Source organism: Monocercomonoides exilis (assembly GCF_001643675.1).
Source record: "Monocercomonoides exilis strain PA203 chromosome Unknown scaffold19-1596985, whole genome shotgun sequence".
Taxonomy (NCBI): Eukaryota; Preaxostyla; order Oxymonadida; family Polymastigidae; genus Monocercomonoides; species Monocercomonoides exilis.
The window spans coordinates 507,552-523,297 of NW_027150564.1; the positions used below are offsets into that span (position 1 = coordinate 507,552).

The 15,746-nt window shown below is 36.2% G+C and overlaps 5 protein-coding genes across 5 annotated transcripts; 1 reads left to right on the forward strand and 4 right to left on the reverse strand.

Annotated features, from left to right (window-relative positions):
• Nucleotides 1–132: 132 nt before the first annotated feature.
• MONOS_14974 (uncharacterized protein) lies at nucleotides 133–4,657 on the reverse strand (the record flags this gene model as incomplete). The annotated part of the gene is made up of 9 exons (XM_067867817.1): nucleotides 133–195; nucleotides 320–378; nucleotides 487–567; nucleotides 818–945; nucleotides 1,066–1,124; nucleotides 1,224–1,365; nucleotides 1,585–2,218; nucleotides 2,657–4,560; nucleotides 4,647–4,657. The coding sequence occupies 9 exons, from the start codon at nucleotides 4,655–4,657 to the stop codon at nucleotides 133–135; spliced, it is 3,081 nt and encodes a 1,026-aa protein (XP_067728416.1).
• Nucleotides 4,658–5,092: 435 nt separating this feature from the next.
• Nucleotides 5,093–6,334, reverse strand: MONOS_14975 (uncharacterized protein; the record flags this gene model as incomplete). Its single annotated transcript, XM_067867818.1, has 2 exons — nucleotides 5,093–5,445; nucleotides 5,590–6,334. The coding sequence occupies 2 exons, from the start codon at nucleotides 6,332–6,334 to the stop codon at nucleotides 5,093–5,095; spliced, it is 1,098 nt and encodes a 365-aa protein (XP_067728417.1).
• Nucleotides 6,335–6,496: 162 nt separating this feature from the next.
• On the reverse strand, nucleotides 6,497–7,210 carry MONOS_14976 (uncharacterized protein; the record flags this gene model as incomplete). The annotated part of the gene is made up of 2 exons (XM_067867819.1): nucleotides 6,497–7,010; nucleotides 7,131–7,210. The coding sequence occupies 2 exons, from the start codon at nucleotides 7,208–7,210 to the stop codon at nucleotides 6,497–6,499; spliced, it is 594 nt and encodes a 197-aa protein (XP_067728418.1).
• A 5,783-nt stretch (nucleotides 7,211–12,993) lies between these two features.
• MONOS_5302 (putative phosphoglycerate dehydrogenase) lies at nucleotides 12,994–14,243 on the reverse strand. Its single transcript, XM_067875438.1, has one exon. It carries the CDS (start codon nucleotides 14,192–14,194, stop codon nucleotides 13,235–13,237), a length of 960 nt encoding a protein of 319 aa, XP_067728419.1. The 5' UTR covers nucleotides 14,195–14,243; the 3' UTR covers nucleotides 12,994–13,234.
• Nucleotides 14,244–14,378: 135 nt separating this feature from the next.
• On the forward strand, nucleotides 14,379–15,569 carry MONOS_5303 (uncharacterized protein; the record flags this gene model as incomplete). Its single annotated transcript, XM_067875439.1, has 1 exon — nucleotides 14,379–15,569. The coding sequence occupies one exon, from the start codon at nucleotides 14,379–14,381 to the stop codon at nucleotides 15,567–15,569; it is 1,191 nt and encodes a 396-aa protein (XP_067728420.1).
• Between the last annotated feature and the right edge of the window lie 177 nt (nucleotides 15,570–15,746).

Here is a 15,746-nt window from a genome sequence, read left to right on the forward strand (position 1 = left end):
TGGTCCAATTGATCAGAAATTTTTTGTTTTGTCAACTAATTCCACTTTGAAATTCGAATAGTTGCCTTTCTTTATTTCTAAAATCTGATTCTAAAGAGCCTCCACGACATTTCATAACTGAGACGATTTGTATCAAAAAAAATAGATCACGTACATGAACGGATCCTTGTCGTGTTGGAATTGATGCAGCGACTGCTTCAATCAAGATAAAATGTTCATGAAGTAATTTTCGTGCATGTGAGACAGATGCTTCAATGTTTTGATAATTTGAGTTATTGATGCTTTGGGGAATATTAATTGCATCTATTTCTGTTTTCACCTTAATCTCGTTATCAAGAAGTTGTGAAAACGTCATTTCAACAATATTTTGCTTAGAGCCTGTTTTTTTTTAAAAAAAAAAAATGATTTTACAGAGAAATAAGCAGAAAACCATTTTCCGAATGAAGATGTCATTTCTTTTGAAATATTGAGAAGAATAAAGCACACCATATTTAAAGTTAGCTATTTCAAGAGTTTTGTACAGCTTGTTGAGCATCGAAGAGCACAATTCACAGCAAAATGCATCATCTGGTAAGAGGCATTCAGATAGATAAATTTAAAAAATAAATATCAATAAATATAAATTAAAGAATAAAAGAAAATGAAATCAAAAGAAAGAATATGAATTTCCGCTTTCTATGCATCCTTTAAACCAATATTATCTTTGCTTAAAGCATTTTTCTTCTCTTTATCTTTATCTTTATCTTTATCTTTACTTCACTCATCTTTTCTTTTCATTCTTTCTTCAAAAATCCGTTATGCACAAATCATTCCACACCTTTCTTTCTCTCTCTCACTTCGACAACAGGAGCGAATGAGATACCAAAAGGTCCGATGCATTTTGCACAGAAAGTAGAGCGGCAGGCAGCACATACACATCTTGTCGCCATCACTGAGAATCTTTGCCTGATTTATTTATTTTTTTAATAATAAGAATGAATGAATGAATGAATGAATAAATAAATAGAAATTATTGAAGAAATGGTTTTTGTTTAACACAAAATGAAAACAGAATGCTTTGCACACCTACAAGATATACAATAGGATGCAGGTTTTATTTTGCCTTGCAATTGTTCAGAAGAAAACTGTTAAAAATAGATAGAATAGAAATGATTCGAATCCGAAATAAAATAAAATAAATTAAATTAAAAAAGTATTTATTTTCCCTTCTCAACAAAACACACTTCCTTTGCTTGCCGATGAAGCTCCTCCAGTTCCTGTTTTCGCCTCTCCTTCTGCGCCTGCTGTTTCTCTCTCAACTCTGCAAAATAAGATGTGTGTGAAATCGGGTGGAGATAACGTAGATGCGGAGGAATTATTGTTGGGCTAATGAAAATAGATGAAGAAAGTTGATAGTTGTAGCAGTAGTAGTAGTAGTATTAATATTAATATTAATAAACAAGAGAAAGGGGAAAAAAACAATGAATAAATATTAAGTTCAATTTTATTCAATAAGTTTAGAAAAGACAAGAATAAATATATTGTTCATCAATAAATAAAATAAAATAAAATAAAATAAACAAATAAACAAATAACAAAACAAACATCTTCTTTTCTGCTTTTCTGCTGAACGCCAACGAAAGCTCGCTCGTGAAAAGCGACGGCGGCTGAGCCAATTCTTCAATAATCGGCACAAATCCAAGATTATCACCAAATCCAATTTCAGTTCTTGTTCTTGTTCCAATTCCAATAACATTTCTATTTTCATTCACATTTTCATTTCTTGTTCCTCTTCCACTTCCTCTTCCACTTTCAACCCCGTTTTCAACTCCGCTTTCAACTTCACTTTCAACTCCACTTCCAATTCCAGGCACATCAACAGCTGTCCATTCGTCATCGAGTTCTTGGCTGACAAGTGAAGACAACAGAAGAGACGATGAAGGAGAATGAAGCAGAGCCCCACTTTTGGACATTTCATTCGCATGTTTTGAATTTAACTTGGAAGTCAAAGAAGAAGGGGAGGTGGAGGAGGAAGAAGAAGATAAAGAAGAAGAAGAGGAGGAGGAAGAAGAAGAAGCAGACGAATCAGAATGCAAAAGGAGAGAATGATTTTTAGGTGGAGGCGGAGGAGGGGGTGGAGAAGGAGAAGGAGAAAAAGAAAAAGAAGATGAAGATTGCACAGGTGATTTCAGTGTTTGTTTATTAGAAATCGAAGATTGAGACACATTGGAAGGGGAATCTGTGTGCGAATGAGATGTGTTAAAAGATTGATTTGTGGTTGATAATTCTTGTGATGATGCAGATGCAGATGAAGGTGAAGGTGAAGAGGAAGAGGAAGAGGAAGAGGAAGAGGAAGAGGAAGAGGAAGAGGAAGAGGAAGAGGAAGAGGAAGAGGAAGAGGAAGAGGAAGAGGAAGAGGAAGAGGAAGAGGAAGAGGAAGAGGAAGAGGAAGAGGAAGAGGAAGAGGAAGAGGAAGAGGAAGAGGAAGAGGAAGAGGAAGAGGAAGAGGAAGAGGAAGAGGAAGAGGAAGAGGAAGAGGAAGAGGAAGAGGAAGAGGAAAAGGAAGAGGAAGAGGAAGAGGAAGAGGAAGAGGAAGAGGAAGGAGAGGAAGAAGAAGGAGAGGAAGAAGAAAAAGAAGTTGATTGTGAAGAATGAGAGCGCATAGAAGATGTCTTACGATGAGGCGGTGGAGGAGGCGGTGGAGGAGCCTGTTGAAAAGAAGAAGCAGAAGAAGAGGCAGAAGAGGCAGAAGAGGCAGAAGAGGCAGAAGAGGCAGAAGAGGCAGAAGAAGCAGAAGAAGAAGAAGCAGAGGAAGAGGAAGAAGAAGTGGAAGATGATGAAAAAGAAGGCGAAAATGGAGAAGAAGGCGAAAATGGAGGAGAAGGCGTAGAAGAAACAGCTACCGTTTCAGTCATAGACAAAGGATCAGCGTTGAGTGTTGATTGGCTTATTAATTGAAACGAAGACTGCGACAAAGAAACCGAAGGAGAAGGAGAAAGAGAAGCAGAAGCAGAAGCAGAAGGCGCATGTGAACAAGCCACTTTTGTTTCCGAAGTATTTTGTTTGTGTGAAGAAGATGGCTTTTGGGATGGCTGAGCATTGGAGAATGAACTGGATGAAGCTGAGGGATTCTTTGTGCAGTCTGCGTTTAAGTTGGAAGGTGGAGAAGACAAAGTGAATGAAGACGAATTTGATACAGATGATGCGGATGATGATGAAAATGGCAATGGAAATGATGATGATGATAACGACGACGATGATGATGATGATTGCAGATGAACAGAAGCAGAGCTGGATGAAGTGACTGAAGCAACTGAAGAAGCAGAAGAAGCAGAAGAAGCAGAAGAAGCAGAAGAAGAAGAAGAAGAAGAAGAAGAACAAGAACAAGAACAAGAACAAGAACAAGAACAAGAACAAGAAGCTGAGTTTTGAGAAGGCTTCGCTTGCTGTGTTGATGTCGTATTGTTCTTTTGTGCTTCACGAGATGCAATTTCCGTGCCAAAAGCGTTGTTTTGCTTTGAAGAATGGCCAAATTGAGAAGGAATCACACCAACTATTGGTACAATGTTATTTCTATGCTGAGGCATTGGCTGCTGCAAAGCCACTCTTCCAGCGGCTGGTTGATTGGATGCTTGCAAATCCTGCTTCGCAGAGGATATGGCAGAATCAGGCTCGTTTCTTGTCTGCCGCTGCACCGCTTGTTTTGTTGACTGCTGCAAAGAAGTCAAAGTTGGTGCTGAAGAATCTTTTGTGGATGACGAAATAGAATCCAACTCAAAAGCAGATCGAATCTTTGCCGGATGCATTTCAAAACGGCGACCATCAAATGTTTGTGGAGATCCAGCTAAGCCTTGTGACGCTTGAGACATCCCCGAAATTGATGTACTGTCTCTAGATAGCTGCTTACTTGGAATTCCATTCGATAAAGTAAATTGGTCATTTGAGTTAAAAAAGGTAGAAGTCGATGACGAAGAAGTTATTGAAGTTGAAGATGGCATCGAACTAATCTGTTTGGTTGTGGACGCACCCTGAGAATAAGGAATTGCAGCTGTTGATGACGCAGAACAATCGCAAGCTGATGGGAGTTGTGGATGAACCGTAGATAAGGAATTCTGTGGATAGCAATCATTATAGTGATGAATATCTGCTTTTTCCGATCCGGTATGAGTCATTGAGCTGTTATCTTGCTGCGTGGGATGAGCAATTATTGAAGGAGATGTCAACGGATCATTGACGCGCGGAGGGCGAGCGAATACAAACGAAGTATGCCTTGAAGCTTGCTGTTGACACGGAACAAATTGTGGAATATTTTGTCTTTGCGGAATCCAAGTATTGGAGCTAAACTGATTTGAGTCATATGCACATCCATCATTCCACCCAAGCGTCTTTAATTCAGATGCATAAATTGGAGGATATATCCGAGAAACTGGGCATTGAGGAGGGAAAGGAATCTGTTGCCAAGAACGAGGTTTGGATGGAATTTGAGGAGGAATTTCGGGAACATATGTGCCCAAGGAATAGCCTTTTTGTGTCCAATGTCCGGATGCAGGCAGAGCTGGATACCAAACATTTCCCGGCACGCTTCAAATATAAATAATTAAGATCCAAAAGGTGTAAAGAGGTAGATATATCTGAAATGTAATGACAATTCACGTAAAGTTGCACACTAGCTGGCCATCTTCGGATGTTCCCTTTCAAAAATTCAGTTATATTATAAAAAATAAATATTGAAAATAATTATTTTTCACAATAATTTTTGTATGGGTTTCTTTTTTTTTTCGTAAAGAATAAACAAAACTACAACACCTCTTGTCATGGGAGTAATTATAGTTGGGAATTGTTATAAATCTGCATGAATATGACTGGTCTCACTTGTCTGAACTGTTCTAATTGTGGTATATTTAATTCTGCTGCATTCTCTTGTAGGCTCCACTGTCTGTGCGCTTGGAACTTGAGAGTTGAGTTGGTTGTTCAGTTCCACAATAGGTGGTCGAGGTAACGCAGTTGTTCTTGAAAAGAGGCTTGTTGTTTCCTGTGAGGCGGAGGCTGGGAGAAATGGTGCTTGGACAGTGGATGAGCAGTTGGAAGCAACAAGCGCGGTTTGATCTTCCTGTTAAGGAGCAATCAGCGCGTGGGCCATGTCGGAAGCAAGGTTGACTCTAAGGAAGGAGCGCGTTGGAGTGTGAGCTGTCGGGGATAGGCGAGCACGTTTCGCTATCAGCACTTCTCGGACCCCCTTCAAGATCAAGGCGGAAATGGCTGCATGCTTGATTGTGTATGGTCTGAACTCCTGTGGGATCCCTACCTGTGTCATTCCGAGTTTTGCCAATTTTCTAATTCCTGAAGTCTTCAGCGGTGTGTGATGCGTCGTGTTCAGAAGAAATATGTCTCTCGATTCGTTGGTTCTTCGAACTCTTTCCCAAAGGCAGTTGACGGCTCTTGCTGAGCAGATCTTCTCATCAACATCTCATAAGAAAGGAATTGTTACGTAACTCAATGGAATGGAAGTTTTCAGGTGAGTGTGGAGGTGGATGAAATCGTTGTTGAAAATGGATTTGCTCATCGATAGTTGTTCGAGTTCGTGGAAGCGGCATGCTGTTAACAGAACACATAGCAAAATGCACTTCACTGTAAGTTCGAAAAACGATAGGTTAGCATTGCATGGTCGTGAATTGGAATAGTCAAACACCAGTGAGTGCGACAACATATATGTGTAAGGTTTTCTTGGAACATGGGAACGGTGGAAGGAGTAGAAGATTGTCTTAATAATTGGGACTTGCTTAATGTCTTCTCCATAACTAATTCTTGAGAATAGAGAAAATGCAAATCTCGAGGCGCACAAGCATGTGTAGGGGAATCCCTTTTCCTTCAGTTTGACAAAAATCATGGCACACCTTTGACACCATTCCACGAAGTCTTGTGGAAATTCTCCACAATTTTCCTCCGTCCATGCCTGGGCAAAATGCGCGAATCCTAATGTGAAGGCTGTCCAAGTTGAAGTCGATGCACTATTTTTAGCTTCGGTGATTATTGCTTCGGGAACAATGCATCTACGAAGGTCGCTGTTCCACCACTGCTCTCCTTTTTGCGCTACCAGTTGAGTCTTGCAGCCAAGAACACCCCCCGGGGAAGTGAAACTCCAGTCTTCTTTGGACCCGGTCCCGCCTTCAAAACTTTGTTCGAATTGTTTCATTTCATTCAACGTGTTGATATCTCCATAAACAGTTGGATCCAAATTTGGTTCCTCCAAGCTGAAAGATGAATCACTTATTTTTCCTGTTCCTCCCGAATCTTCCTTTAGCAATGAAGAATCAGAGGTATTTGGGGATGAACAAGGGTTACTGCTCCTTTCCATTTTGCTTGACGTCCATCATCTATCACGTGGCTTCCTGGCCCAAACCAGATTGCAGCTTTGTGGTTTCGTCCGTTCGCGAAGGCATCCTGTTCGATTGTGATGTTCAGTCGTTGTTCTAGCTCTCTTTGTGCTTCACCTGTAATCTCGTAGTCTCCTGCGCGTTTAGGTTTTGAGAGGGCATCCGCCGTCGTGTTCTTTGCTCCTGGAAGGTGAATTGCTCTCAGCTGAATGTTCCATTCTGTTGTCCATTGTCTGATCTTCCTCGTGAGAGACAGGAGATTCTTTCCAGCTGTCCAGCGATTGATGTCGTATACAACAGCGGTGTTGTCCGATCTCAGAAGAATCCATCGGGCATTGTGTTTGGCAATGAGATAGAGCAAATGTTTGAGGGACAAAAGGACAGCTAACAACTCCTTGAAATTGGATGACTGGTTGAGGAATACTCGATTGAAAGCTTGATGGAAGTGGTATAGAGAGCTGCCTATTCAAAGGGTTGCACCACAGGCCCAGTGTGTAGCATCGGTTGTCAACGTCGCGTCTGGAATTGCAAACAACACCCAAGGTCTTTCCTCCTTCTCTCTCAGTCTCGTTTTCCAATATTGAAGCTGTTTCATAATTGAATGATTCAGATTCATCGCACCAGTCCAACCGGTTTTCCTGACTGCATTGTTGAGTTCTTTGAATAATTTATTCATGCGCAGAGAAGCGTCTGTGTAGACGAATCGAGTTGCGCTGATTTCGCCTTCTGGTGATGTGAACTCTTTTGTCATTATCGGTGTTTCCTTCGATGCCAAACACATCCACCGTTTCATTTTCTTCTGCAACAAGGACCTGTGCTTCGTCTCCAACGCGACCTTCATAAATTGTGCATTCCATGTCCAACCAAGAAAGGAGAAGATTTTTCTTGGAGTTAACCTGCTCTTCTCTTCGTTGACAACAAGTCCGAGATTGTTGAACCAGTGAACGATTCCTGTTGTAGCTTTCAACAAGGCGTCTTTGTCCTCGTGAAAAATGATTATGTCGTCGAGATAATTAAAACATCTTTCCCTCCATCTTTTCCTTACCTGCTGCACGACCTTCCTCATCAGCTTTGAAAATATTCCTGGAGCATCTTTGTAACCGAAGGGGAGACCTTTGAATGCGAATGTCCTCTTTCTGAAGCCGAAAGCAAGGAAGGGAGTGAAATCTTTGTGTACGGGGACATGGATATAGGCCTGTGAGATGTCTATTGAAACCGCATAATCGTCCTTGCGGAGGAGCTTCTCCAGTGTCTTGTGATCCTCGGATTTGAAGTGAATGTCCTTTATTTCTTTGTTAAAGGGGCGATGATCGAGGATCTGTCGATATTTCCCGTTCTTTTTCTTTTTGAAAAACAGAGTGTTCAAACATTTTGCCTCTCCTTCTTTGATTTCGCATAAGATGTTGTTGGACAAACTCTCCTGTATCCATTTGGCACACTTTTCATCTTCCTTTCTTGTGCCAATGTAGCCTCTTCGCAAATAAACCTCCTTCGTTAACTTTTCTTTCGCAGATTTTCCTTTCCAAACTGGGCGAACTCCAAACGTTGTTGTGTTCTTAACTCCATTGCTCCTCCATTCCTATGTAAACATCTGAGTCCTGCCTCCTTTTAAATCTTGGATGTCCCCCGGCTTCGGAACCATTTCACTGTTTGTCACTGTTGTCTGGATGATGTTCTCGTTCGGAACTGGGCAGGCCCGATGCTTCGGGCCGGAAGCCGAAAAAATCTTCTTCTATTGTAAAGTTGGTACTGCGATGGTTGCGATCGAGCTCTCCTTGCCTCGAGAAATGGTTTGAACTTGAACAATTTTTCACTCGAGACAATTGGGTCCTCTGTTACCATTCTAAGCGCTTTAGCTGCGGAGAATCCGTATTCTGCTTAAATCCTAGAGTTCCTTGCTTCTTGGAGACCCGAAATCACAAGCATCATCGCATTGGATAGTCCTTCCAGTTTCTCCGGCGCATCTGCGTGTGTTTGTATTAGTGCCTTCACTGCTTGAATTAAGTAGTGTTCAACTCTCCAGCCGCTGGAATTTAGTGCGTCCTTTATCTAATTTGATGGTCTTGCAAATTTGTGAACCTTGGATGGGATTAACGGTGGGAAGGATAAAAATACAAAAAAAGAAACTAAGTAGGCTATATGGTGTGAGTTGATATTCAGATCAAAAATGGATTCCGAGGTTTCTGACCCAAATAATTCTTTGTATAACGTAGCAAAAATATCCTTTCCATTATGGGATGAAGCGGAAGAGGTATCTCCTGATGAAGATTGTGCTGGTTGCAGAAGTGGTACACTGCTTGAGGATATACCTCTGTGACCTGACAAATAACTTGAAGCCTCGTCTGTCACAAAAAAAAAAGAAAGAAAAAGAAAAAGAAAAAGAAAAAGAAAAAGAAATGAAATGAAATGAAAAGAAGAGAAAAGAATAGATTAGAATAGAATAGAATAATAAAATTATAAATAAAATAAAATAAAATTTAAACTAATTAAACGATAGCTAAAACTTTTAAAGATTTTCAAAGCATTTTGGAAAAGATTTGTTGATAGCATCTGTCATATCTTGTCGATTTTTCTCTTTTGTCAGTGACTGTCAATGACAAATTGTGACAAAAATATGCCTCAACTGACATCTCGTGTCAAATAAAATAAATATTGGGAACCTGATCATTTTATTTTTATTTTAATTTTTACAAAATAATAAGAATTATTTCATGAAGATTTTCAAATTAATTATTATAGTAATTATGAATTAAAAAATCGTTATAAATAACCCTTTTTGACAAGTCATAAATATCTTGTCAGTCATTTTGTCATTGTTACAATTTTCTTTTGTCATGTCACAGAGGTATACTTGAGGAGGTAGGCTGAGATAAGCCCACGGCGCCCGTTGATCCGCTGAGCGTAAAAATACTACCCAGTCCAAATCCAGGTCTTGTTGCAGTGTTTTCAATATCTATGATCTGATAAGCGACTGAGCCCTTAATACAGACTCCACTTCCATGACAAGAGGTGTTGCAGTTATCGTTTGTTCTGGAGAATTAAGGTGCTCTGAACTTTAATTTTCTCTCTCTTCAGATAACAACCACTTTATTTCTTGTATATTTCATGATTTTCTTTCATTAAAATAGTTATGATTTCGGTTTATGAAGAAGATCCTGGTTTTTCATGATCACTGCCTTTTTTGTTTAATAGTTGAGATATATGGGACAAAATTTTTTGATTTATGAATTTTGTTCCATTCTGCACATAAAATTAGTTTCTCAATTTTGAAAATTTTCATATGTTTATTTGACATGAAAATGAAAGTTTCAGTAAAATAAAAGTGTATCGGAACTCCCAATTTTGCACAAAAAAATAGATAAAGTTATTAAGGTCATAAATTGAAATGCTTGATAAATTTTCAGTGATTGAAAGGTCTTCCATAGAAGTTAGAAAATTTTGAAAAAGTCAAAAAAATTAAAAATCTATGGTTTATAATCAAAAGAGTTTTATGGCAAGATCTGAAGATGAAAAAAATAGTTAAACAGCATTTCAATAGAACTCGTTCTTCCATGATATAGAAAAAATGCAGAATTTGTTTTTCCAATGTTTTCAAGAGTTCGCCACGAAGGATTGCCCGAAATACAGAAGCAAAAGGAGAACCAGGGAGGAAACAGAAGGATGCAAATATCTTTGGTTTCAAACTTGCTGGAAAAAAACCTCAAAATTTTAAAATTCACAATTTTCCAAAATGAAACTTCCGATTAATATTGTTTTGCAAAATCTATTGTTCTATTGGATTGGAATCGAATTGAAATTAATTCATTTACTGACAGGTGAATCTTATCCAACAATAGGTCATTGGACAAGCGTTGTTCGAGTTGTTTGCACACAAACATTAAATGAAATGATCACTTTTTAGAAGGGTTCTGAAAATGTGTAGAAATCGATGAGTCTATTTGGACGAGAAGGAAATGTGGAAGAGGAAGAAAAAAGGAATTGATGAGGATTATCGGAGGTTTTGAGAGGAAGGAAGGAGGAGGAACTGGAATATTTTTTGTAATCATCGCGCTAAATAGAACAAAAGAAACATTGATTCCAATCATTCAAGAAAAAATAGTTGATGGAACAATAATAATTAGTGATGAATGAAAAAGCAACAACTGTCTGAAAGACTTAAGTTATGAACAGATTACAGTCTGTCATTAGGGAACTTTATATGGGTAAATTTTTTTGAAATCATAACTTTTTTCGGAGTGTGAATAATTAAGAAAGTTTTATGTATTCGAAAATAAAATATTTGTCGAAATGTTTTATTCATTTTATTGAATCAAAAGACATTGTTTGATAAGAAAGAAAGACGGAAATGATTTTTGTTGCAGTTATTTCTTTTCTGTGTTCATTGACAAAATTCAAAACAAAAATTTTATTCAAAAATTTTTCTTCGAATCAATATTTTTTCAAAAATAATCACTTATATGGGTGATTCTTTTTGAAAAGTCACAAATGTTTAATTTTCAAATACATCAATAATTTCATATTTTTATGAAATTTTTGTCCGCGAACACCAAACTTCACAAACATGGAATCAATATCTTGATAATGCTATTTCACACATTCATGAGAAGATTTGTGAGTGGAAACAGAAAGTTGAGCAAAATATTTTATATTTGATTTATTTGAAAATTAAACATTTGTGACTTTTCAAAAAGAATCACCCATATGTCATAATTTTTTTGTAAAGTTCCTTTTGTTTAATTTTCAAATAGAATAAAAATTTCATATTTCAATCAATTTTCTGTTCTCTCTCATGAAAATTCACAAAAATGGAAAAAATAACATTGTCAAGTTATTGTTTTAATAACAGCGAAATTTGGTAAGTGGGAACAAAAATTTGATCGAAATACGAAATTTTTATTCTATTTGAAAATTAAACGAAAAGAACTTTACAAAAAATTTAAGACATACATATCAAATAATTTTTGGAAAATTAATTTTGTTTAATTACATCTAAAATTATTTAAGATTGGGTAATTATTTTTGATGTCATATTTTTCTTTTCGAAAATAACAGTTCTAAAATTTCCCTTTTATATCAACAAAAGAACAATGAAAAATAAAGAGGCTTGTTGAAAAGACATCTTCATCTTTATTTGAACAATTTTATTTATTTTAAAGCAGTTGAGATAATATTTTATTTGAATAAAAAATCTTTTTCCAAAGCCAACCAACCATTGAAGAACAAATATCCCGAAAAAAGTTATGATTTCAAAAATAATCACCCATCAGATCGAAAAACTTTAATTCAACATCGAAAATAACACTAAAAACTATTCAAAATTGAAATAGTTTAGTCCAAGATGGAAATAAATTATTTGTAATCGAAAAAGAAGTCAATTTGTTCAGAATTTTTATTCAAATCAAAACCATGAAAATTGCATTGAAAAAGATGTTGATAATAACAAATGTTTATTTGTAGAATATGTTATTCTTTCATTTAAAACAACTGTTTTCAATGATAAAGACTGATGTCAATTGATTCTTTTCTCATTTTGTAGATTGAAAATGTTTTTTTTTTTGTTTCAAATACGATAAAAAAATTGAAAAAGTTACGGTTTAAAAAATAAGATTGATTTCTGTCTTTTTGTGCATGAAACAAGATTAAGAAAGATCCTATATCGTTTTTATTTTCACAAATTCCTTATAATATCCAGAGCACATGTGAAGAGTTTAATTATAATACAATTTTATTCAATTCACTCTGTTACACACAATCATATACCAAAAAAACATCAAAAATATTTTTTTCTGATTGAAGTTGACAAATTTCTCAGATTATTAACTGAAAGAAAAGTGACTGACATAAGCAATAATTTAAAAAATTTTCAAAATTTTTGGTGATAGAAAATTTTCGATTTCGAACAAAAGTTTTCCGATGTTGTTTAAGACTTTTTCGATGTTGAATAATTTTTGGTGTATCAAGTGAAAATGAAAATTGAAACTTTTCATTATAATTTATTTCCAGTTTACCAATATTTGACAGTATGGAAATTATAACATTGCCTAGCATTTATTTCCATGCTTGTGATTATTTGAGAGTTGAAACGAAAATTTGATGAAAATTATCAATTTTCATTTTCACATGATAATTAAACAAAAGGAACTTTGCAAAAAAACTCAGACATATTCTGAAACATGTGCACATTTCAATACTGTTAAAGGGTTCCGGAGTCATTGAAGAGGGTTTTTTCCAATGCATGGAATCAGAAAAACATTTATTGAAGATTTCTTGTCCATGAAGTTTGTTAAAATGAATCAATATCCAAGGTTTGCTGAAATTTTGCTAAAAAATAATTCATTTTGTTCCTAAAGAAAAAACCACAATTGCGGATGAAGAAACTGTTTTTCCAGAAAATGAGGATAATCCTGATGCTGATGACATTCTGCATGAGTTGCACAATACGGAAATTGAAGAAAATTCAAATGGACTTGATGACGGAGAGAATGCTTCAAATTAATCTGATGAAAAAGCAGAAATCTTCAGTTGTTCAGTTTGAATGAAAATCTGTTGATTAGTGTTTTTAAACGTTTTCCGACAACTTTTTTCTCATTTCAATACTTTATAAATTTAAAAGTGATCATTAGAAACAATTATAATCAAATTTTGAAAGTTTCGATATTCTTTTAATTTGCCAATTTTTATTCTTATATGAAAAGTTATCATAGAGTAATTAAAAAATTTTTCTGTGTTCTTTTTAAAGTGTCAACTCAAACGAAAATGTGAACAGCAACATTGTAAAGCACAATTCAAATATTCTTTACAAATAACAAAAAAAGAAAACACATAAAATTTATATTCACAGCTTAATAGAATACATGCATCCAATCCAATTTTTAAAAGGATTAGTTAACTCTGTGAAGAATTTCACCTTTCTGGGCAAATGAAAGAACAACACGCAAAGCTTCTTCTCCAATTGCAGATTCTGCTTGAACTGTTGATGCACCGATGTGATGAGAAACAAGAATTCCTGGAACTTCACCAAATGGGTGCTTAAATTCTCCTTCTTTTTCAGCTGGCTCATTTGACATGACATCAACACAAGCGCGAATTCCACGTTCTGTCACATGTTTGATCAAAGCTGGCTCATCAATAATTGTTGCACGAGAAGTGTTGATGATAACTGAACCTGGGCGCATTTTTGAGAGAAATGCATCATTAACCATTCCTTTTGTCTTTTCTCCTCCTGGAACATGGATAGTGATGAAATCGCAATTTGCTGCAATTTCATAAATATCAGATGTAACTTTTGCACCAGCCGCCTCCATGGTAGCTGCGGGGATGAACGGATCATATGCAATAATATTCATCTCAAATGCACGAGCTCGATCGCAAACAAGTTTTCCAATGTTTCCAAAGCCAATCAGACCGAGTGTGCTTCCTTTAATTCCGTGGCATTTGGCATATTTTCCTTTTGCCCACTTTCCTTCGCGGAAGAGTTGAATATTTTCGTGAAGGTATCGATCTGATGTAAGGATAAAGCCGAAAACCAATTCTGCAACTGCTGTTGCGTTCATTCCTGGGGTATTGCAAACAGCAACATTTCTTTCCTTTGCAGCAGCTGTATCAATGGTATCGTATCCTGAACCAGCGCGCACAACCATCTTAAGTTCAGGAGCACCAGCATCAAGTTGAGGAACTTGTACCTTCGTGCTTCTCACAACAAGGACCTCTGGCTTGTTTGCTTTCAGTCCTTCTGTTAAAAGGTCTCCCTTCATTTTTGTATCGTAAATAACCTCAATTCCAGCTGCCTTGAGCTCATCCATTGCTTTTGCGGAAAAGGTATCAACAATAAGAACTTTCATTTGCTTTTTCTGAAAAATGAAACTGTTTCGAACAGATCGATAAACCCATTATTTAATATAATTTATCATTTGGAACATACAAAATGATTTGTGTAATATCATTGACTAATTGTATGGAAGAGATAGATGAAAAAACAGAGAAAACTCTTTTTGATGCCCCACTATAAAATATATTTATTTTTAAATGAATGAAACAGAACTTTATTTATCGTTTCATGAAAGCAAGGAAGACATTGACTCTTTGAATCCAGCTCCATTTAGAACACTTTCAGTTGAAGAAGGAAAGTTTCCACCAAGATTGCGGAACGTATTGAAAAAGATGATGCATGTTACAAAAAAATGGTATCCGATTCCATTGTACATTCGTTTTGATTTAGAAAAAGTGAGATATACAAATGTGATTCCATCAAGAAAGCAAATATCTTCGCTATTCCCATTTACATTGCAGATTTTTGATGTTTACAAGAGGAAAATAATAAAAGAAGTATCGAAACGAGTTCGCGAATATACTTCTCTTGAGATCGATCATCTAAATGACTTTGAAGCCCAGGCCATCCGAAAACGTCTTTTAGACGATAAATCACGTCGTTCAAAATCAATGTGTCGAAAACAAATTATAAAAGAAGATAATTTGAGAAATGGTTTGGAAGAATCGATTGATAAACTTGCTCGGATTGAACGAAAGATTGCAAAAAAGAATGCACATGAAAAACAATTACCAAGAATAGAAATACACAGGCGTAAAGAGCGCTGCAAAATTGTGCAAGATTGTTCTGAAGAAATGAAAAAATTTCAAAGTTCTTTTGAAAAAGAGTCTCAAGAAGCATCGAGTGCGGAAGGTGAAGAAGAAACGAAACTTGAAAGTGAAGAAGAAGAAGAAGAAGAAGAAGAAGAAGAAGAAGATGATGATGATGATGATGATGATGATGATGATGATGATGATGATGATGATGATGATGATGATGATGATGACGATGAAGAAATAGAAGAAAGTCTGGAAGATATAGAAACGAAAGATTATGATATCTACAAAAATGAAGTGCATATAAAAAGTTCATTGGTGATTGCCAAAAAGAGGAATAAAAATGAAGAAAAAATTTCAGATGAATCAGACAATGCAAGAGGCTCACTGGACATTGATCTTGAAAAAGAATCAGGTGAGAAGGCTTCGACCTCATCTACTTCTTCTGCATCATCATTTTCTCATCGATCTGCCGCAACTCAAATTAAAAAAAGGAGACAACAAGAGAAAATATTTGTGGATAATCTTTCTGCCTCTTCAATGGACGATGATGAGGAATTCAATCATTTTCCGCAAAAAGATGAAAATATTAAAAAGTCTTCAGCAGAATTTGTTGAGAAAGAATTTGAATGAGCATTCATCGAGACAATCAAAAAACAATAATACAACAAGAACAAAGTCCATGAACAGAGCATGTTTATTGCTTCAACTTCTTATTCAATGAAGATGAACTTTTTTACCTTTGGGAATAGAATTAATTGGAGTTGACTGAGCAGTAAGAGAAATGATTGGAGAAAGAATCCTTCGACA